A 22,150-nucleotide genomic window follows, 5' to 3' on the forward strand; every position below is an offset into this window, starting at 1 on the left:
CCTGTATTTCCTTGCTGTCTTTTTTTGTTTTTGGATTGATTGTTGCTGGTTTCTTTGGCATGCTTTGGTCTTCCTTTTCCTTCCCTTTGGTTTGCTTTCTCTTGAACTCTATATTATGCTTGTTTTTAATCGTTTTTCAAAAGATATGCAAGTCTTTCTTGTTGGTTGTAACCTTAGGGCCTGTGCAATGATCCAGCATATTGTTTTAGTTCCTCGTTTTCTTTGCCGTTTGTAACTTAGAACAAGAATTGCAACAAATTACAACCAAATTGCAAAACTATAATAGATTTCTATGCAACGAATTTCAGAATGTTGCTCCAAAATTATATATGCTGGGAACAAAAAATTTCCAGTCAAGAAATATGAACAATACAGAAGAACTGGTAATTAAGTATCTACTACAATGAACAAGAAAAAGAAACATCCTCTTTCAACAAATTTGGACCATAGTTTCATAAGAGCTCCACGAGTACATCACCATTATCACTAGACTCTCCATCCTGATCCTGCCATCGCTCGGCTAGTATCATCTCAAGTTCACTCGGCCGGCAAGGGATTGTCAGTGCACCCTCATGATCAAAACCATACTCTTCCGCCGCTCGCTCCAACAGCTTCAGAAACCTTGGATGACTCAAATAACTCAATGAAATCACAAATCTCTTCGGCTGTTCACCCTTCATAGCTATCACCGCAAAGTGACCTTCTTTAACATCTTCGGGCACATTATTTGAGTCGTTAACTTCGTCCACCTCGTCAGAATAAGAATCTGATTTCCTTCCCAATGAGAGGCTCCTATTTAGTCTTTCCACAACAATCTTAAGCTTTGCAATGCCACTTTTCTTCTTGCTGCTAGAACTGCGTTTAGCCATGATTATGGATTTTCGGAGTTTGCATTTGGCAAGAGAGTTTAATGTGTATATATAGGCATTAGATGGTCGGAGAATAGAGTGGTGGCCTAATAACTTTACCAAGAAATTATTTACATTGACAGTCTAATTAGGCAAGGAGGAAAGGACATGGTAGGCCTGACTTTGCTGTTCATTGGGAGACCAGTGCATGTGAGTGAGAGCTGACACTCCTCACTTACCTTGAAACGTCCCTTTTAGCTACTCACGCCTGCACTTTCAAATTATTATCAAACTCTGTAGCCTGTATCCACGTATATATAATATAGTAGTCTTCTTAGAATTAGGAAAGACATAAATACGAAGGTCTTCTGTAACTTAAAAATATTTATTGAAAAACAATTTGGGGCTTAGCTCTAGTTTAAGCATAAATAGATCTTAAAAAATGACCATGGATGCTGAGATTTTAGAACATTTGAGAAACTCTGAGGTCGTCTGGTGCACAAAAAATGGACTTTATAGGACACTTAATGTTCATACATTCAAGCATATAGCAGGACACCTCAAGTTTTAATCTTACCCCACTTGATAATACAAATCTAAATTTGTGTGGACATAAGAGCATGCAAAGTTAAAGCTTAAGCTTTTGATTCCTTTTATAACCAGATGCCTCTAAGACATAATTAATGCGACCTCGCTCTAATGCATTTCCCTAGCATAAATTTGCAACATTTACTCTCACAGGCAATCAAGTGTGTATATATATACACGTATATATAATCTAGTTGTTAAGGTCATCGGCTGTTGAATCCAGCCTATTTTACTCCTCTTTATCTCACAAATCCCGCCGATTCATCTCTCTAACAGCTGAATCATGAAAATTTAGATGAGTAGTACAAGGCAAAGACATGAATCCAATCATCGGAGACACGAATCCAACTATCAAAGACACAAATCGATTGAATTCATGAGATGGAGTAGACAGATTAGTCAGATTCCTCTCTTCGTGAATCATCTTCACGGATTCGTGACGAAGAGAGCACCGAACATTTGTCGTCAGTTTTGGAGATGCACGTCAAAGTGATTTTATTGTTAAAAAATGTGTTGCATTTTTTAATTAACCTTAATAGAAGGGAAATATATTTTTTTCAAAACTTAAGGTCGAAAGAAAATTATTAATTTTTAAAATTAAAAAAAATCAAATAAAATTTTATTTTTTATTTTATTAGTTAAATAATGATTATATTATTAAATTTATTAATTTTAATGATTAATAAGTAAATATTTAAGTTTTTAGGATAGGATGGATGGGAATTTAAAGTGGCTTAAACCATAGGTTGGAATAAGTCTTTAGGCCAATCTTCGAAAAAGGCAACGCCGGGCAAACACATTTATAACTTTACAAGTATAGCACGAGAATCAAAACAAAGTAAACAGCATAGTTCAGCACAGGGAATTTGTTATCCTTCTGGGTAGCTTATTGAAATCTAGATATATATCATGATTTCCTTCTAGACATTAATAGGACGTACAGAATCTTATTGTATTTGTCTCTATTCGTCCGTCAAGAAAACAGAGCCCATATTTTCTTCTACATATATACACTGAATACATTGCTTGAATATATCCAAATCTCGAATAATATATACATAGATGTACAAAGCGATATATAAGGGTTCAGATAGGGTGCTCGAGATCAGAAGACAGGCCAGCTGCAACAAGCTGTTTCCTAATGTATAAGCATTTGTCATTGTTTGTGCTCACACAAAAGGTCGAAGGTGGTTCATAACGTGGTGTCTAGATAATTAATTTCCTCTTCATCTCAGAGCATGGGAAGTGTCAAGAGCAATGGAGACTTTGCCAGTTAGGGTTCACACATCTGTTTCATCCTTACATCTGACCAAAATGCATTAAAAATCATTGTAGAGAGAAACTTAACTGCTTGAAGTTGTCCGAAAGCCATAGTTATTTAACAACTCAAATAAGATTCAGCCATTCAGAGTATAATCGATATATTATCTTGTACATTGGAAAGCATTTGTCCCTAAAGAAGACTGAAAAGCTACTCACTGAATCATACATTCATGATGACAACAATGCTTCAAACAGCCATGGAACGCAATGTTGGCACTAAATAAGCAAAAAGTTCTCCCAACAATGTAGGACAAAATATCAAACTGCTTCTATATATAAAATATTTCATTACTGCTTTAGGGCTGAATAACATAAGAGAAAAAAGGCCTAGACGTATGGGCCGTATGGGCATTGCCGCATTGATTGTACTTACAGCTGCACAAAAAGCGATAGGGCAGGGAAAGGGGATAGATAGGCTAAACGATTCGTCAAGGACAGCAACAATGCAACGTACCTAAACATTTAATGGAGCACTGACATGTTCCATACGTAAATTCTTTTTCAAACAAGAAAACAAAAAATATTTTTACATAGCTTTTAAGCTGTATGAGTTGATCGAGCAGCTTGAATGCATAGTAATTGGTTTGGTCGAAGTACATCTTGAATAAGCAGAGAGATTGAATTCAGAAATCTAAGAATATTTCCTTGTAAGTCGGAAAAGATTACAGCAACATTAATATTTTATAGCAAATTTTCAGTCTAACTATTGCAAATAATAACATAATGATTGTCGAGCCAAATGGGTGTCAATAATGTAATTTTGAAACTTTAAAGCATCTATTTAATAAAAGAAAGTCCAAAGGACTTGTTCCCAGTAGAGGGTTACTAAAGTAATAAAATTCTACTAGTTAAATTTAAAAAACCTAAAAACTCATTTTTTTATTAAAATTTATTATTTTTTATAAAGATAAAAATATTATTTAATTAAACAAATTAAAAAACTAATAATTTATTTAATTTCTTTCATCCAAAATTTAAAAAGTAATCATTTCTTTTTTAAAGTTTATTTTCTAGTGACCATCTCCTTTCTATCCGTCAGCATTCTTAGTTTCTCTCTCTCATCACCCTCTCCTATTGTTTTCATTTAAAAGACGAAAACCATATGAAAATGTTTCATCTATCTTATATAAAGACAACAAAAAAGGGGAACAAGAGGGATCAAAGAGAGAGAATGTCTAAAATAAAAAAGGAGGTAATCATTAAAAAAGAGAAAAAAAATCTTACAAAAAAAATAATAACTTTTTAAACCTTTGATCAAAAAAATTATTAAAATTTTAAATTATAAAAGAGAAAAAATATAATAGATTTTTAGTTTTTAAAAATATTTTTAACTAAATAATTTTTTTTCATTTACTTTAACAATGAATTCTAACCAAAATGTAGATATTTAAATTTATAAGATTTATAAAATTTAATAGATGAAATTTTATCATTTCAGCAAATCTGGGTGGGAATAAGTCTTTTGACCTAAAATTAAAAAAAAAAAAAAACATGAAAGTCATCAATTGAATGATGAATGTACTCTTAAAAATGAAGATTTATTGATTTTCTCTATCAGGTGATCTAATCATATTAAACTGGTCAAATTATAGCTTCAGTATCAACTCTACAACCACAATACAAAATAAATTAAGAATTCAACCTTGAGATACTACCATAAGAAATTTGAACTCTTGACCTCATAGTTAGATTCCCACTCTTTTCTAAGAGGCACTGACTCATCGCTACGTCGTTTCTGCACAATGTGACTTATACTTAAATCATTCCTTACGATTCTATATGTACAGCGCTGACTTAAAATGCGAGACCAAAGGCCCAGACTTAACTTCTTCCTAGTCCAATGCATTAAGCACTTCGCCTACCGGATTTTACGTGCTTTTAAATTCCGCTGCCGTGCACAGCATCTTGCACAACAACAATTATTTGCACTACTGGGAAACCAGTTGGGCAGTCAACAAAGAAACATCGCATATTAAGAATACCACAATAATAGGTTCTCAAATACCACAATAGGGTTAAATGGAACAATTAACACACAATAAAGATACTCATCTCATAGCTATCAACTTTAAACGTACTGACGTATCATATATAGTATATCTGCTTGGACAACCAAGCATGACATGACAGAAATCCGCAAATATATAATTAAGTATGTTAATGCGAAAATGTAGACAAAAATATTACCGACTAACCGAGCAGAAAAAGTAATGGAACAAATCAGCTTCAAACAATAAAAAAGCCTTTGTCCCTCCTGCTCCATAGCTTTCTTCATCATAATCTAACCCCGTGAGAAAATATCATCCGGAGGCAGTGATCACCTGGCCCAAATAAAGCCAAGATACAACTGACATAATAGTGTAATATAGTGGTCTTCAAACCCGTCCTAGGTTTATCTGCTGTTTCAATCAGACAGTCCAGCCTTTGCCTTGAGGTGCTCCTTGAAGTCCATAATGTCACCCTCCCAACGAGTAACAGCTTGATTTTCACAAACCCATATCTCATGGGCTACCTGATTTATGAGCCTGAAATCATGGCTAACAAGAACCAGACCGCCGTCCCACTCATTCAATGCCTCAGCTAGGGAGTCAATTGTCTCAATATCCAAATGATTAGTTGGCTCATCCAGGAGAAGCATGTGGGGCTGCCTATACGCTAACCAGGCAAAAATCACACGGCTCCTTTGCCCATCCGACAAATTCTTCATTGGCATCACCTGGGCTTTACCTGTCAATCCAAATTTCCCTATTGCTGCCCTCATTCTCTCTTCCTCATTGCCTGGATACTCTTTCATCATATACTGAAGGGCAGACAGTTCCAAATCAAGTTTCTCAGCCAAGTGCTGATGGTATTGTGCAATTCTCAGGTGATTATGACGCCGAACCATGCCATCAAGAGGAACCAAGTCCCCTGTCATCAGCTTCAGCAGAGTACTCTTCCCAGCCCCATTTGGCCCCACCAAAGCTACCCTGGAGTCTAAGTCTACCCCAAAATCAAGGTTCTTGTAGATCAAATTATCAGGCGTGTAGCCAAATGTGACTTCCACAAACTGCAGCACTGGTGGTGGTAGCTTTCCAACATCAACAAAACGGAAGACAAGGATCTTGTCTCTCACAACTTTCTCCGTAAGCCCGCCTCGCTCCATCTTTGCCAGTGTTTTCTCCTTGCTCTGGGCCTGGCGAGCTAGTTTTGCTGACCCATGCCCAAATCGGGCAATATACTCCTTCATTGAAGCTATCTGCTCTTGCTCCCACTTGTACTGTTTCATCTGGTTCTCTTCCAGTTCAGCACGGGTCTGAACATACTGATCATAATTTCCAGTGTAGAGTTTCAATTTCTTGCTTTGCATATGAATGATGTTTGTGCAAACACCATTCAGGAAATCCTGGGAGTGTGAAACCACAACCAAGATGCGCTCAAATTTCTTAAGAGTCTCCTCCAGCCAGACACAAGCTTCTAAATCTGTCATGGATGAAAGTATTTGTCAATAGTCTGCTCAGACTTTGAATCAGACAGACAATGTCATTTACTGTATCAAGCACTGAATAGACAAACAATGTCAATCACCATATCTTGCTCAGCCCATATGTTGCTCTCAATCCCCCACATCATCAAAAAATCAAACAAGGGGAAAGGAGAAAACATATGAAATGCACCAGAAAGCTAACTAGCAGAGATCACATTTTTTATAGTAAAACTATTTTTCAATCAAGATAGGCAGAAAGTTAAACAAATATATTTTTGAGGTCAAAACCAAAGTGTCCTGAAAAGGGAAAACTTGAAATTTTTCTCTAGTTTGTGGCCTGGGCAAGTTTCCATTTTCACTTAAGAATCTAAAAATTAATTTTAGGGGGCATCCCTTTGCGAAAGGTTTCCACAGGCCAAGTAATGAATATCTTTGGCTGCTCATGTCATAAACCACACAAACAGCAAACATCAATAAAACATTAATGCAAACAACTTTTTTTTTTTTTTTTTAATTTACTTTATAGAAGGAACTGTAGTTTGAGTACTAATAGTAAAAATGAGATGAAAAAATGTAGTAGAGCACCATGACAACCAAAGCCCCAAGCAAGGTGAGAACCCTAAGAGAGGCAATCATTTCAACCTTCAAAGCTTTAACATATCAAACAGAATTTGGATCTTATTTTATCTGATGACATAGGATACATAAAATAATCGTAACACCATGAGCTGAACAGTCAGCATAAGTACTTACCTAGATGATTGGTGGGTTCATCAAGCAACAGGATTGTTGGGTTCATGAATAGAGCCCTTGCCAATGCAATTCTCATTCTCCAACCACCAGAGAAATCTCGAGTTTTCTTTGCCTGCATCATCTTGTTGAAACCAAGTCCATACAAGATTTCAGCAGCACGTTTCTCTGCAGTTGCTGCATCCAGGGCTTCTAAACGCTCATAAATGCGTTCAAGTTGCTCTCCACCTCCATCATCCTGAGAAAAATTAAACATTGACAGTGAGAATAATCATCCATGAAAGAAAATGCATAAGATTCTAAGGATTTTAAGTTATACACACCTGCCCTGCCAAGGCTTCAGCTTCTTTCTCCAATCTCAACCTTTCCTCATCACAACTTATGACAGCTTCCAGAGCAGACATATCAGAAGCTTCAATCTCCCTCGTAAGGTGATAAATATCCATGTGCTCTGGAATTGGGAGCTCACGACACCCTATTGCAGTCAACAGAGTAGATTTCCCACACCCATTTAAGCCAAGCAAACCGTAACGTCTGTGAACACAAGTAAGAATAAACACATGCACGTACATAATATGCATACAGAAAAGGGATATTTATATCAACCAATGCCTCCAGTGAAAAAAACAAACCTCCCATAGTTAAGCTCCAGCTCAGAATCAACTATGAGATCGTGTCCATGAAAAGTGACTGACAAGGACTCGATCTGCAACAAAAAAAGACAGCTTATAATCAATGGTTGGCATCATAATGTATGACTCCAGTCAAAATAATCCACAACCATTATCCAAAGCACCATATCTAAGCTCATAAAAAAAATTGCATACATATAAGAATCCGGCCTAATGAAGTCAACAAACACAGCATTATTCCTGAAATTTATTTAACTTTTTAAAATGCAAAAAGCCTAAACAACAGAGATATGGAACTGGACTCACCCTCTCCCTCTCCTTACAAACTTTCATAGTATATTTCTAATATTTTAAATTTGTGGCTTTATCAAGCAAAAAAATATGCTTGATGGGTCTATGTTGTATTCACCCAACAAATGATCGATGGAAGCTAGAATGCAGAACAGTATAGACAAACCTTAATCTCCGAAATATTCAAAATAAAGCATAAGATTAAATTGAAAATACTTAAATATTTTCAAAGCTAACCAAGAAATCGTCACCAATTTTCTTTTAAAAAAAAAATGGATAAAACATAAACAGGGTATAACACCTAAAATGCGAACACAAACTAAATTCAAATGAGAAATTAATTTCTTCAGAAATTCTATTAATATCGAGAACGAATAAATAAAAACTCACGCGAATATCTCTGGAAAGAGGATGCGAGCAAAGAACTCCGGTACAAGTTCGATCGGAAATTTGAATAGCTCCAATCCCGTCAGCAACTTTATCAACACCACCAACATTCTGCGCCTCTGCCGCCTTGGAAGACGCGGCCGCCGCCGCTGCCTTTCCCCCTCTCTTGGCAGCCGCCGCCGCCTTCTTCTGCGCGGCCTTCTTCTTGCTTGCGTCCGAGACCATCTGCAATCAACACAGATCAAAATTTAAAAAAAAAGAAGATCAATAGAAAGATGAAAAAAATGATTTATGGCCATCGTACCTCTGTTAGGAGCAGATAAATGAGATCTAGGGTTTAAGAGTATGGATTCTGGGTGCTACTTGTGAGGAGAGGAGCAAAACCAGATTATGAGGGTTTCGACAGGAGGGGGTGCTTGAGTATTTATAGGGAAAAGGATTGTGGAAGTGACGCGTGTCCGATAGGTTATTGAACAGGAAATCTTGTGGTTACGTATTCGAACATGATAGTGAGACTTAATGTTAGGTGTGCGTGCAAGAGCAGACAAGTTCATCTCCAAGCTAAGTCGGTCACGCCCCAAGCAAGACTTTGGGCCTTTTATGGGCCAACTTTTAATTAATATGGACTTTTCTCTTATCATTACGAGATTTTTCGTGCGGTAATTTAATTAATTATTTTAAAAAATTATTTCGTATATTTTCTTTTCGTGCTAAACCGAAAAAATTTCAGCCAATATAATGAGCTTATGTGACAATTTCTTCTTTGTTTTGCAAATTTAATAGAACAAAAAGTTATTTTACTTTTTCAAAACAAAATAATTTCCATCATAATTTACTAAAAATAAAATTATATATATAAACAAATTTTATGAATTTATCTTTATAAAATGAGATGATAACTTGATTTAGTAATATAATTATTTATTTATTTTTTCATTTAAAAATTACATATTATCAAATCAAGTTATATAGATAAAACCGAATCTGTTCGAATTCAAATTCAACTCAAACACGCCCAAAACGAGTCAGTCTTATATAAGCTCGAGTGAGTTCAAGCTACTCATCAAATTTACAAATTAAAAATTTGATACAAACGATATTATTTTGACCAATATATATTAAAACGACGTTATTTTAATAACGAGATAGTTAAAAGCTCGAACTCAAAATGAGCCAAATCAAATTTGAGTCGAATTCGAACTTAGTTTTGATGAGCTCGAGCTCAAACTCAAGCTCTATTATGTCGAGCTCGAGCTCGAGCTCGATTTGACTCGAATCCAACCTTGCAACAGATGTCAATCGATAAACTATTTATGTCTCAATTGATGAACTATCTCATCACCTTATCTATGAGTATAAAGTCTATGTCACGAAACCCGTTCGCAATAACCTTCTTATTAACATATATATTTTTATAGCCAAAGTTTTGAATTGTTTGATTTTATACCAAAAATTCTTATAAATGTCATATAATATTATTAATTTTTTGACTTACCATATTTTAATGGCTTATAATTAAATGCCACAAAAAAATATTGTTATTATTGAAGCATACAAGAGAAAGTTATCTTTTTCCTACTAAATCAAAATTATAATGTTAATATAATTATTATATTTTACTTCAATTACAATGGCAATATTCATATTTGAATTTTTAAAAAAAATTTAAATTCTATCATTTGTATGTAAGATCTCCTTTCAACCCCCTAAATAAGAAGGATCAATATAGGGAGAAAGAAAGGGTACACACTGATATTAAGTGAGCCAAGGGAGTTATTATTCCACATTAAAAAATTGTCTCATATTTAGAATTCTTTCTTTGTATTTATCATATGTCACATGAATATCAAAGGTTCAATATGGGATTCTCGATTTTAGTATCACAATTCATTTTGCACCATGCCTTAATTTGTGTACATGGTGTAACCAACATTTAGCTAGGGTTTTCTTTATGTAACTACATTAACATTTTTTGGGTAAAGAGAAACTCTATCTAAATTGATTTTTTTTTTAAGACTAAATCAATCATATTGAATATGTAAAACCCTAGATCTAGTGATTAGTGGTATAACCACTACACTAGCTAAATCAAGCGCTTAATATTAAAATGTCATCAAATAATATTTGAACATATATCTTCTTATGCATAAACCCCTCTATCGAAACTCATACTACCTAGGATGCATGTAAAATGATAATTTTGTCTTTAAAACTGATAAATTTAATAGCTCATGGGTGGGTAAAAAGATTTTTCAAAGTTAAAGAGTGAGAACTTAGGAAAGCAACAATTTTTGGGTAGGAATAAGTCCTTTGGCCATTAGTTTAAGGAAAAATAACAATTTCCCCCCTAAATCTTAAAAAAAAAAAAACAGTTTTTCTCTAAGACAAATTTTAAAAAATCACATTTTTCCCTCTAAGGTTTATACTTTAATATCCGACTACTCCTTCTAATACCATTGTTTTTGGTCTTTCCCTCCCAATGGTTTCTCTTCTTTTGGTGGTCTCTCTTAATGTCTTTTTTCTTTCTAACAGCGTGCGACACTCGTTTAGGAAAACAAATCGTCTTTTAAAAGACAAGTCGATCTAGTTGGAGGGAGAATAGGCACTAAGGTAGATCATTGGAGGAAGAGGAATCATCAGAGAGAGAGATTGCTAGAGATGATATCAGAAGGAGTGATCGAATATTGAAATATCAGCTCTAAGGCAGAAATATGATTTTTTAAAACTTAAATTTAGGGAGAAAATTGTTATTTTTTAGAATTTAAAAGATAAAATTATATAAAATCATAAAATTAATGAATTTAGTTAATTTTAATGATTTATAAACGAGTAAAAAGGTTTTTCAAAATGAAATGATAAGACTTGAGAAAGTAGCCATCTTTGGGTGGGAATATCCTTTGGCCTAAACTGATTGATGGCAACAACCCTCATGTAAAAGACTATATTCACCCCTAAAATTAGCAACGCTGACAATAACTCCTATCTTAGCTAATAAATACCCGCACTTCTTTCTGAAATAATCAACCATAACAAATATAGAAAATTGTAGAGGCTGCCTAAATGTCGATTCCCAGATTAACGTTGACATGATAATGATATATACGGTAAATTTTCAATTTTGGACCTTGATTTTGAATATCTATATTTATCAGTAATAGCTTGCGAGTGTGAGAGATGAGAAGAAACTGTTACCTTCATGAAGCACAATTTAGCAAACTCAGAATTTCTTTAGCTTCACAGTCTTATTCGTTTGGATTTTCATCCATGGATCTTTGGTTGAAAGCAGGAATTCTTCAAAACCCTTCATAAAAAGACAAGACTAGAAGGAAACTGTAAGCTGTACACATATATAATAAAACTGGAAGTTAAACACACTGTGAAACGTAAAGAACTTTCTGCAAACATGAAGAGATTAACCAAAATTTTATATATACCATGGCAATTAAAGAACTTGGGCTCAGGCTCAGCTCAGAAATACAAACAAAAAGAATATGGAGTCAAAAAAGCCAAAATGGTATTCACCTGCGTCTGCACCTGCACCTCTTGGTTTAGTTCCAAAATCCGATCCAATGTTTAAATGAGCTTTGAACTTTGATATTTTGGGTTTTCAAGTTATCGAACAAGCAACACCACAAGGTGCAGGTGCAAATGCAGATAAATGCTTCATCTTAGCAAATGCTAGATGCTTTGCTTCCCTGTCTATAAGCATTCCCAGGAGTGTTTTCTCTGGAAACAAAACTTGGCTGAGTATGAGAGATGAAGGGGTATTTAAAGAAGAAAAGATATGCATGAACAATTAAACCCATTATCCATTGAATTACAAGAAAAACTCACGAATGGATAAGGATTTGAGTTGACAAGCTCCATCTTAAAAACACGATGCACAGTACAAACAGGAGAGCTACAAATAAGGTGAAGCTAATAGCTTCACCTATTTATTTCTATTGTCCCTGAAAAATAGAAAACCAAACTAAACCCAGGTGCTCTCAGGCCACGTGACGAAAACAGGCCAAAGCATGTGGGATTAGATAAACCCACAAATTAGAAATCGACACCTGTAGTGACAAGCCTGACAGACACCTGATTCCACTGAGAAACCGCGTGGGCTTGCATACATTATTTAAAGTAAAACACACGTTCAGAGTTTCGATAAGGGCAGAAACGTTAAATCCATCTTACCGTTTGTATAGATGAAATATTCTGAAGCAAGCCTGTCAGTGGGTCCAATTCCCCCTCCCGCCCTTTCTAAGGGTCGTGTTTTCCCTTGGGCCAAAGGACTATTTACCAACCAGGTATCTTGTTTTGTCAAGTTTTTTTTTATTAATTTTAAAATTTTATTTACTTATTTATAAATAATTAAAATTAATAATTTAGAAGATAAAATTATTATTTTATCTATAATATTAAAAATAAATTAAAATTTTTTTTTTTTTTATTTTTAACCCTTAAAAACTAATTATTTCTTCTTAGATCAAGTTTTAAAAAATAGCATTTCCTACTGTAGAGTTTAGTTTTCAATCCCCAACACCAAATTCGGCTCTATCGTCGACAACGAAGCCTTCCAGAGGCATCACCATACTCTGGCGGTCTCCTTTGCCTCATCTGGAGAGTTGGTCGACCGAGATCTGACCTGAAAAGACGAAAAGCTTCATCGGGAGATGAAGCTTTTCATCTTCCCAGATGAAGACGACAACCTCCTCTTCGTATGAGAAAACGATCATTTTCCCAGACGTCTTCTTCTGGGAAGATGAAAAGCTTTGTTTCCTAACGAAGCTTTTCTTCTTTCCATGCCAGATCTCGGCTGACCGTAGCTCCAAAGGAGGCAAAGGAGACCATTGGAGCACGGTGATGTCTCTGTAAAGCTTCGTCGTTGGCATTGGAGCCGGATTCGGTGTCGAAGATTGAAAACTAAACCCTAGGGGGGGAATGCTATTTTTTAAAACTTGGCCTAGGGGGAAATGATTAGTTTTTAGGGTTTAGCGGGTGAAAAAGAGATAAAATTTTTAGGAGTTAGGGTTTTGTTAGTTTTAGCCGTTCATTAGTGGGTAAATGGGGTTTTCAAAGTTAACAGGAAGAAATTTGAGATATTAGCATACATTAGGTGGGAAATAGTCCTTTGGCCTTTCCCTTAATATCTGGAGGGAGACGGGAAGTTAATAAAAGTTAACATATAATTTAATTTGAGATAGTGGAGGACGGGGTGGTCGCTGGTGGTGGTGGGGTGGTGATTGGTAAAGAAGAGAAAGCTCAGCGATGGCTGCAGGGAGCTCAGGTAACCAAGGCGCGGTCCAATGGAAAACTTGTATAATTAATGAGACATGAACAGTGAGGTACAAGAGAAAATGAGCCACACAGCCGGAAGGGGGGGGTGGGGTGGGTGGTGGGATTTTGAAAAGTTTGTCGCTGGAAAGGTAGCTTGAATTGCTTTCAAATGGCAACTAGGGTTGAGATATTTAGGAAATGTGATATTGATAGATGTGTTTGAATGTTATTCACAGAATATTTTTATGAATTGTTGTTTTTTTAAGGACCTCATGTTTTAATATATATATTAAACTATCACGTCTTGTGATTCTGTTCTCTCGCCACAGGCATGCATAATTGTATATATATTCCAAGCATTTTATGAATATGCTCTTTTTAATAAGTTTCAGATATTCCCTGTTATCATGGATTACTATTGTCACTTAAAAGAAGAATATTAATTTTGAAATCATACATGTTTACTCTAAGGTAGTGGAGTTTGGGATTTTCACAGAAAGGGTTTTGGATATAAGATTAAACTTTAATTTCTTATATAATATGATTATAGAATTAATTAATTATTAAATCTGAAATTTAATTTTTGTATTTAATTCATATATACACTTACTAAGTACGCCCATCTTGCCACGTTGTTGAACCACTTTTCTTCCTCTCATTTTCCATGGCTGCCAATAAAAATAAAATTCACAAAAATATGAATCATAAATACCAAAACCTCTCGTCTTCAACAACGCCACCAACAAACACCAAGGTGAGGATTTACAGAAGATTCAAGAAATTTTTAAAGCGGAAATTGCGAGAAGAGACAGAGAAAATGAAAGCTACTGTTGTTAAGATCTAACTAAGACACGGTATACACCATACAAGAGACTGAGATATTGAGTGGAGATTGTGAGAAGAGATTGAGAATATGGAGCGGGGAGCAGGGCTGGATTCGGGTTGAGCCAGCTCGAGTTCGAGCTCAACTCGGCTCGGTTTGAGCTCAGCTCGGCTCGGTTCGAGCCCTGAATGAGCCGGGTTCTGCTCGGCTCGATCGAGCTCGAGTCGAGCTCGAACTGGCTCGGATTGGTTCAGTAATTTTTTTTTAAATTTTTTTATACAAAACGACATCGTTTTGATCTATATATATATACAAAACGGTGTCATTTTGATATAAAAAATGAGCCGAGTCGAGCCATAAACGAGCCGAGTTGAATTTGAGTCAAACTCGAGTCGAGCAAAGTTCAACTCGAGCCAAACTCGAGCCACCCATAAAAAAACAGAGCCGAGCCCGAGTTGACTGCGAGCCAAACCCAGCTCAGCTCGAATCCAGCCCTAGCGGGGAGCGGCGTTTGAGGCTGTGTTGTAAGGGTGGTTATTGCAAGGGAGTAAGCAATGTCTGTCCCGGGCCGCTTGTATGTAGGGCTGGATTCGAGCCGAGCCGAGCTCGGCTCGCTGCCAGCTCGGGCTCGGCTCGACCTTTTAATGGCCGGCTCGAGTTCGGCTCGAGCTCGACTCGAGCCGAATTCGGCTCGGCTCGAGTTCGGCTCGATAACGGCTCAGCTCTGCTCGTTTTTTATATCAAAACGACACCGTTTTGTATATATATATGGATTAAAACGACACCGTTTTATATAAAAAAATTTTTAAAAAAATATACCGAGCCAACCCGAGCCAGTCGGGCTCGGCTCGAGCTCGATCGAGCCGAGCTGAGCCCGGCTCGTTTCGGGCTCGAACCGAGCCGAGCCGAGCTTGAGCTCGAGCTGACTCGGCTCGAATCCAGCCCTACTTGTATGGCCGTCACAAGGAGTAATGAAAAGAGGAGAGAGAAAGGGAGAATTTAATATTAGGATGATATAATAAATTAATAATAATCTATGAAGTTCCTGAGCCAATAATTCATAGATATTTGTAAATAAATATGTCATAGGATTCTTTTTTTAAGGGAAATTACAATAAATAACTAAAATTAAGGGGGTTTAAGTAAAATTGTCTAAAACAATAAAGTTTAAGCAAAAATATTCAACTTTTGTGAAATGATAAAACTGCTCTGGTATATAAACAAGGACTTCCCATGGTTTCATTGTACAAATTCAAAGAAAATCACCTTTCCTACTGTTATCCCATGGTCATCCCACAGTGGAAGAGATTTTTATCGATTTTCATATTTTTTGACAACTGAAAATGACAAATTAAGATAATACATCATCTCATGTCTTGTTTGAATTAATTTATTGTTAAGATTATTGAGATTTGAGAGAGATTTTGAAGTTTAAATGTTTAGGATTACGATTTTAAACAATACATAAATATTTTGATTATTGATTGTTTTGCTTGAATTTCTTGAGAGGTTTTGTGTTATTGAATGTGTAGATTTGATTTGTATTGAAATTAAAGGCTAAAATGATGATTGTTGGCCGAAAAATGGATTAGATTTGTCAACGCTACGTAATCTCCCACGGGCGCCTGTGGGATGGGGGAAAATTTAACGTTTTCAAAATTTGTAGGGGGAGGGGGAACAGAGGGAGATCTAGGAGGGTCTGTGTAAAATTTTACACTGAACAAGGGGAAATTAACGATGGTTGGGTGGAAATTAACTTTTTTAAAACTATAGGATCTATATGAGATAGATTTTGAATAACCATAACGTTTGATCCAAGAGGAGTTATGGGGTCTGTAATATATCAATACGAAGCTCGTTTCAAGAGCTATAACAACAACCAGCTTTGCTGGTTGCACCGAATTTGGAGGCTAAAATAAAACTGTTTCAATATATATTATGCAGTTTTTTATTTTATCAAATTTAGAATTTTAGATTTTTATGATTTTGAGTTTGTTTGTGATCCGGCTAGACTTTTTTGATATGTAATTTTTAAATTTGATATTTATAATTATGATGTGCTTTTTTAGACACGTTTTACAATATAATTACAAAATTTTTTATCAATTTTCTTGTTCATAAGTTATTTGAACATGTAGCTTTCGAAACTCAGATCTGTTTTTTTTTATTTTTAAGTAATTTTGTTATTATTGACATTCTAGAGTATTTCAATATGTCTATTTATTTATAACATGTTATTTTCAATATAGTTTTCGCGAATTGATTTTTTTATTCGAATTCAGAAATACGAATTTCTTCTTTCCAAACAAACCCGTAGTAATTAATATTAAATAAAAAGAAGAATAAAAATGAGTATTTAAGTGATATAAAAATGTATGTAATAAGAGTGAGAGTGAGAAAGTTTATATAAATGTGATGAAGGGTAATTTTGGTATTTAAAAAAATGAGGGCATTTTTGTTAGAAATAGGAAATTTTGGTATTTTTGCTTTAAAATAGTAAAATTAGGCATTTTTGCTTAATAAAAGAGGTAATTTGGTCATTTATTATAATTTCTCTTTTTTTTTAATTGAACAGATGGAATAATTAGCCCTTCTCATTTAATTTGATAATTCATAGTAAAACTGCCCGCTACTTATGAATATTCCCAACGTGTTTTCACTATATAATAAAATTAAATTTTTTATTTATCACTTTAGTTTCACTAATTTAATATAATTAATTTAATTTTAAAAAAATAATTTAATTCAATTAAGATTTTTTTTTTTAAATGAGAACTATTTCTCTCCAAACGAGACCCATTCAGTGTCCATAAAAAATGCCAGTGCATGTGATGGTTGAATTGGCTCATTTTATCACAGCAGTTGGAGTTATAGAAACGCACAAATTAAGCCCCTAATTATTTTGTTGTCTATTTGACATAGCAGATTACACGATTATCATGGTTCTATGGTTCAAGGGAGAGGGTGACATAATATTTTTGCTCTTAAGACCCAAAACAACCAGTTTGCTGCTTGCTGCACTATGCTTCTGCTCTGCTGCTGTTTGATCCCTACTGCTGCTTGGCTCTGGGTCTTGTTTTGCCTTTTGTTGCCCCTGTTTTTTTTTTCCTTTTTCTGGTTGCCGTGGGTGGTCTCTTCCCTTGGTGGTAGTTTGTTTGGTTCTTCTGCTCCAGCTATTTGCTGGGTTTGTTTGTCTGCTTTTTCTGGGTTGTTTGTTGTTCGGTGGTCTGGACTGCTCTCTAGTCACTAGGCTTGTTTTTGGCTTGTCTGTTGGAGTTTTTGCTGACCTTCTCAGGTTTAGTCCAGGTTAGTTTATTTTCGGAACCTCGTTTGAGTGCCCCTTTTTGTTAATATACACATTTACTTAGAAAAAAAAAAAAAAACCCAGTTTGCTGCATTCGAGAAATGCCAAAAACAGATATTGCCTTCAGCACTTATTGACACACAAATAGAGTTTAGTTATTGTTCAATTATCATCATCATATTTTTATTCATTTTTTCGGCAAATTTCTCAAGATTTTTTTATATTGTTGAGCTGATGATTCATATCATAGTTCATTAATGGTAACAAAGTAGAATATGTGCTGATATAACTCTTATAGTTGGTGGTGATTTGATTTTTTTTTTTTTTTTTAAGGGACTGAGAGCTGGTCAAATGAAGCTAATAAAGCCCAAAGGACAGATTGGAGGCTGGCTACTATGGGTCACTTGTTATCTGTCACTCCAGGCAAGCCTGTTTTCAAATATTTATTCATTTGGGCAATACTTGATGTTAAGAACTGCTAATGAGGAAGTTATTCCCCACTAATTTGACGGTTACCTCAACCACCAATGGCTGATTAAGGATTCACACACACTCGCCCGCAAGTATAGCATCAACATAAACATTGTCTGTTTTCCCCAGCCAATAGCTAACACTAGATGGGTCTCGATGCCGGTCAATAATCAAACTTGAAGCTCCATTAGAAGATGATTTTATTTAATCTCAAAAGACAAAAACAAATCCCTCAACCAAAATGCCAAGCAACTCACCTGAGTGGGGCACCAGTTGTTTAACCCTCTATTGCCTCTGCATTCTTCTCCCAATTTCATCATTTAACACTGTGTTGCCTTCCATCGCATCGACATTGATAAAATGAAAGAAAGAGAGAGTAAGAATTGAGCTTTGAAACATAATTTTAAAACAATAAAACTATGTGTATCCACTTTGGATACACAAATGTATACACATTTATATGTGTCATCATGTGATTTGATGATTTTGAATTAAAAATAAAACAATAACTAATCATATGATGACACATATGAGTGTGTATATATTTGTGTATCCAAAGGTGATACACATAGTATTACTCATTTTAAAAACTGAATTGGGTTAGTTGACTCATTACTTGTTAATTAAAATGATTTTGATTTATTTGAAAATTATTTACGAAGTTGGAGAAGATAGCTAAGTAAATTAATCATCCAAATATTTATAAATAATTTACTAATACCTATTTTCTTTTCTACAATGTATAATAATAGAACATATGTTACGTCCATCATAATTTTAATTTAAATTATTTTGTATTTTAGAGGGAAAACAATTAATTAATAATATTATAATGTTTACAAAAAAATTACAAAAACTGGTAGTCGCCTGTCGCCCGTGTAACAATGAACAGTTACCCCACTTTCCCGTTGCAACACGCGCGCCTCCCCGTTTTTATCTATCAAATATCAACAATTCCACCATCCCTTCATATTCCTCGTTATTTTCTATATTTTCAAAATTTGAAAGTCATTCACATACAATCATAACATCATACATACATTAAATTCATCATCAAACATCTAACTTGTGTCATAATAAGCTCTAACTGTGCTCATCTTTTCTCCTCGTCTATATATAGAGGAGCTCATTGCCTCAGGTTTTCTCTCCGAAAGTTAGGTACCTCCCACAGCAATGGCCAAGGTGAGTTTACCCGGGTCACTCGTCTTTTTTTTTTTTTAATTAAACCTTGGGTTTCTTTTACTTTTGAAAGAAATAGGTTTGGTTTTGGTGTTCTTATTTCATGGGTTTTCCTTGTAACAGAAGAAGAACAACAACAACAATGAAAACAATAACGAAGGAGAGATGAAGAAGAAAGAAGGAGGAGACGCTGAGAAAAAGGACGACAAGAGCCCGCAGAATGTGGTGTTGAAGGTTGAAATTCATTGTGAGGGCTGTGCCTCCAAAATCGTCAAATGTGTTCGTGGTTTTGAAGGTTACTTTTAATTAAACTCTTCTTCACTCACACTGTCTCATTTTTTTACCATTCTTTGACTGTTCTGTTTCTGGAATTTTATTCAATTTGCCTCTTTGTATTTTATTTTTTTAGCATCTTTCTATAAAATTTTACATTTAACGGTTGTTTCTTGAATGATTCGATGACGTTAATTGAAGTAAATGCTGTTTGGTTCGGTGAAGGTGTGAAGTCAGTGAAAGCAGATATGGGATCAAACAAATTGACCGTAGTTGGAGCAGTGGATCCATCCAAGATCCGAGACAAATTGGAGCAAAAAATCAAGAAGAAGGTCGACCTCATCTCTCCCCAACCCAAGAAAGACAAAGACAAAGAAAATGCCCAGAAACCGAACGACCAATCCAAAGACAAACCCGCTGATGACAAAAAACCCAAAGAGGTTCAGTCCTTGGCTTAATTTTTTTTTCTCTCATTTCAAATTTGATTTCGCTATTTTTATATTAATTTATCTTAATCATATGATTAAAAAAACTGCTCTGCTTCTGCTAGTAGAAGACGGTTCAACGTATTATTTTAATCTTTTGATTGTATAAATAAATAAATTAATTAACTTAATTTAATTATATTTTAACGGTTACAGCCTCCGGTGACGACGGCGGTTTTGAAGGTGGCCCTTCACTGCCAGGGTTGTATCGAGAAGATTCGGAAGACTGTTCAGAAAACCAAAGGTGATTTTGAGTGAATAGTCATTACCACTCGTTACTTATATGCCTGCGTGTTATCTTGGTCATGTATGTGATTTAACGTTGATTTCTTAATTTCAGGAGTGATCAGTGTGACAGTGGACAAGCAGAAAGAGCAGGTGACAGTTAGGGGGGCAATGGATGCAAAAGCGTTGGCCGAGGCACTGAAGGAGAGACTGAAAAGGCCCGTGGAGATCGTTCCGCCGAAGAAAGAAAAGGAGGAGAAAGAATCCAATAGTGGTGGTAAGAAGAAGAAAAATGGCGGTGGGGACGAGGGTGGAGACGGTGGGAAAGAAGATAAAGCTGATAAGAATGTAGGAGGCGGCGGCGGGAAAATGGAAGGGCACAAAATGGAGCAGATGGTAGATTTACCCGGGGTGGGTTATTATGGAAACCCGTATCTGTTAAGTGGATACGAATATGGATACCCGGTAGGACAGGTCCATGCTCCCCAGATGTTCAGCGATGAAAACCCAAACGCTTGTTCAGTAATGTGATGATACATAAGAAGATCAAAAGGAGAGATTGAAAAAGTGAAGAATTGTAATTAAGGAAAGAGAGTTTGGGGAAAATTTTGGGTTAATGCCATTAAATTCAGTTTAGTAATCAACTTTGCGTTTTATTATGTATTGCTTACAATTATCATATTTCTTTCCTATGTTTCAGTTGTAATAATCAATGTAATGACCAAGTCCTTTGGTTATTAGAAGAATTATGAGTAATAAGAGAATATAACCCTCACGAAGGGATGGTTTAGTTTATCTATATGGTAAAATAGGATCAAAGTGTGATGTGACGAAAAGACAGCATAACTCAAATAAGTTTTCCCTTATGAAATCCGACATTACAAGGAGAGTTACGAGCGCCGCAGAGTGACCTACCAATTACTGACGAAGGAAGGACCTGCGAAACACGCTTTACTTTATAATTGTGTGTCCTTATTAGGTGTATTCTCACTCTCGCCCATTTGCATTTTCCAATTCCCGATTTTTAGTCTTATCGGTTGTCGTTTATGTGGTTGATGAATTTCCTTGAATGTGCATGCCCTTCTGCGGTTTTGTTGCTGGAAATCATTGCCCTGCTCCAACCACTGCCCCACTTTCCTCTGTACCTTTTACTTTTCTCTGTACCTTTTGCAATCCTTTTTCTATGTTCATTTTCTATCTTCACACCAATTTCTTCTCTGCCTGGCTTTTACTTTGCGTTGCTTCAAATGCTATATGGTATTATTAGCACCTCCTCCATTCAGAACACCAATAAATATGATTTCGTTCAAATTTATATATCTTCAATACATTAAATACCTTGAGCTAATTAATGGTCATGAAATTTACATCGACAATGAGTACATTGTATAATGATAGAATTCCATGTAGATGATTATGAACAACAAGAAATTTTTAATATGATTCAGTTCGTCATTCAGAAATTTACATTTAATCTCAGAAAAATTTAGAAAAGATTACAATCTTATTATAAATGTCATGCAAAAAATTCTTTTTAAGCCTTTGTACAATTTTAAATTAGAAAACATGACGTTAGAGTTACATATGTAACCAAATACAAAAACCTTAAATAAATTATAACAATTGGATGCTATTAAAATAATAGAAAAATAATTACGCATAAATTGTAAATGATAATATAATAAAAATGATCTCATGATAACAAAAAATAATAGTTTCTATCTTTGACGATATCGTAAGAATGTTATAATTGTCGTGTTTTACACATCACACTATAGTCAAATATAAAAGTTTTTATCCGTATCTTAAACCAACTCGTATTTAGGCGATGTGTTTGATAATT

The 22,150-nt window shown here is 35.1% G+C and overlaps 3 protein-coding genes across 3 annotated transcripts; 1 reads left to right on the forward strand and 2 right to left on the reverse strand.

The window, feature by feature from the left end:
* Positions 1-273: 273 nt before the first annotated feature.
* On the reverse strand, positions 274-1,097 carry LOC123209518 (auxin-responsive protein SAUR50-like). Its single transcript, XM_044627598.1, has one exon. The coding sequence runs from the start codon at positions 867-869 to the stop codon at positions 453-455; it is 417 nt and encodes a 138-aa protein (XP_044483533.1). The 5' UTR covers positions 870-1,097; the 3' UTR covers positions 274-452.
* Positions 1,098-4,787: 3,690 nt separating this feature from the next.
* LOC123208853 (ABC transporter F family member 1) lies at positions 4,788-8,747 on the reverse strand. Its single transcript, XM_044626449.1, has 6 exons — positions 8,590-8,747; positions 8,289-8,510; positions 7,608-7,681; positions 7,299-7,509; positions 6,979-7,213; positions 4,788-6,221 (listed from the first exon to the last, which is right to left on the reverse strand). The coding sequence occupies exons 2-6, from the start codon at positions 8,508-8,510 to the stop codon at positions 5,164-5,166; spliced, it is 1,800 nt and encodes a 599-aa protein (XP_044482384.1). The 5' UTR covers positions 8,590-8,747; the 3' UTR covers positions 4,788-5,163.
* Positions 8,748-19,171: 10,424 nt separating this feature from the next.
* LOC123205308 (heavy metal-associated isoprenylated plant protein 3-like) lies at positions 19,172-21,102 on the forward strand. The gene is made up of 5 exons (XM_044622246.1): positions 19,172-19,327; positions 19,448-19,619; positions 19,823-20,037; positions 20,239-20,326; positions 20,423-21,102. Exons 1-5 carry the CDS (start codon positions 19,319-19,321, stop codon positions 20,836-20,838), a joined length of 900 nt encoding a protein of 299 aa, XP_044478181.1. The 5' UTR covers positions 19,172-19,318; the 3' UTR covers positions 20,839-21,102.
* Positions 21,103-22,150: the final 1,048 nt, after the last annotated feature.

The sequence above is a fragment of the Mangifera indica genome, chromosome 2 (assembly GCF_011075055.1).
Source record: "Mangifera indica cultivar Alphonso chromosome 2, CATAS_Mindica_2.1, whole genome shotgun sequence".
NCBI classification, from domain to species: Eukaryota; Viridiplantae; Streptophyta; class Magnoliopsida; order Sapindales; family Anacardiaceae; genus Mangifera; species Mangifera indica.

What these genes read in the sequence shown, in the direction of transcription:
- LOC123209518 (XM_044627598.1), bottom strand. Translation starts at nt 869, where the DNA reads ATGGCTAAACGCAGTTCTAGCAGCAAGAAGAAAAGTGGCATTGCAAAG.
- LOC123208853 (XM_044626449.1), bottom strand. Translation starts at nt 8,510, where the DNA reads ATGGTCTCGGACGCAAGCAAGAAGAAGGCCGCGCAGAAGAAGGCGGCG. An exon ending in CTGAAGCCTTGGCAGGGCAG is followed by an intron (nt 7,214 to 7,298) that starts GTGTGTATAACT and finishes AATTTTTCTCAG; the next exon opens with GATGATGGAGGTGGAGAGCA. An exon ending in TGAACCCACCAATCATCTAG is followed by an intron (nt 6,222 to 6,978) that starts GTAAGTACTTAT and finishes CATCCATGACAG; the next exon opens with ATTTAGAAGCTTGTGTCTGG.
- LOC123205308 (XM_044622246.1), top strand. An exon ending in ATGACAAAAAACCCAAAGAG is followed by an intron (nt 20,038 to 20,238) that starts GTTCAGTCCTTG and finishes TAACGGTTACAG; the next exon opens with CCTCCGGTGACGACGGCGGT. An exon ending in GACTGTTCAGAAAACCAAAG is followed by an intron (nt 20,327 to 20,422) that starts GTGATTTTGAGT and finishes TCTTAATTTCAG; the next exon opens with GAGTGATCAGTGTGACAGTG.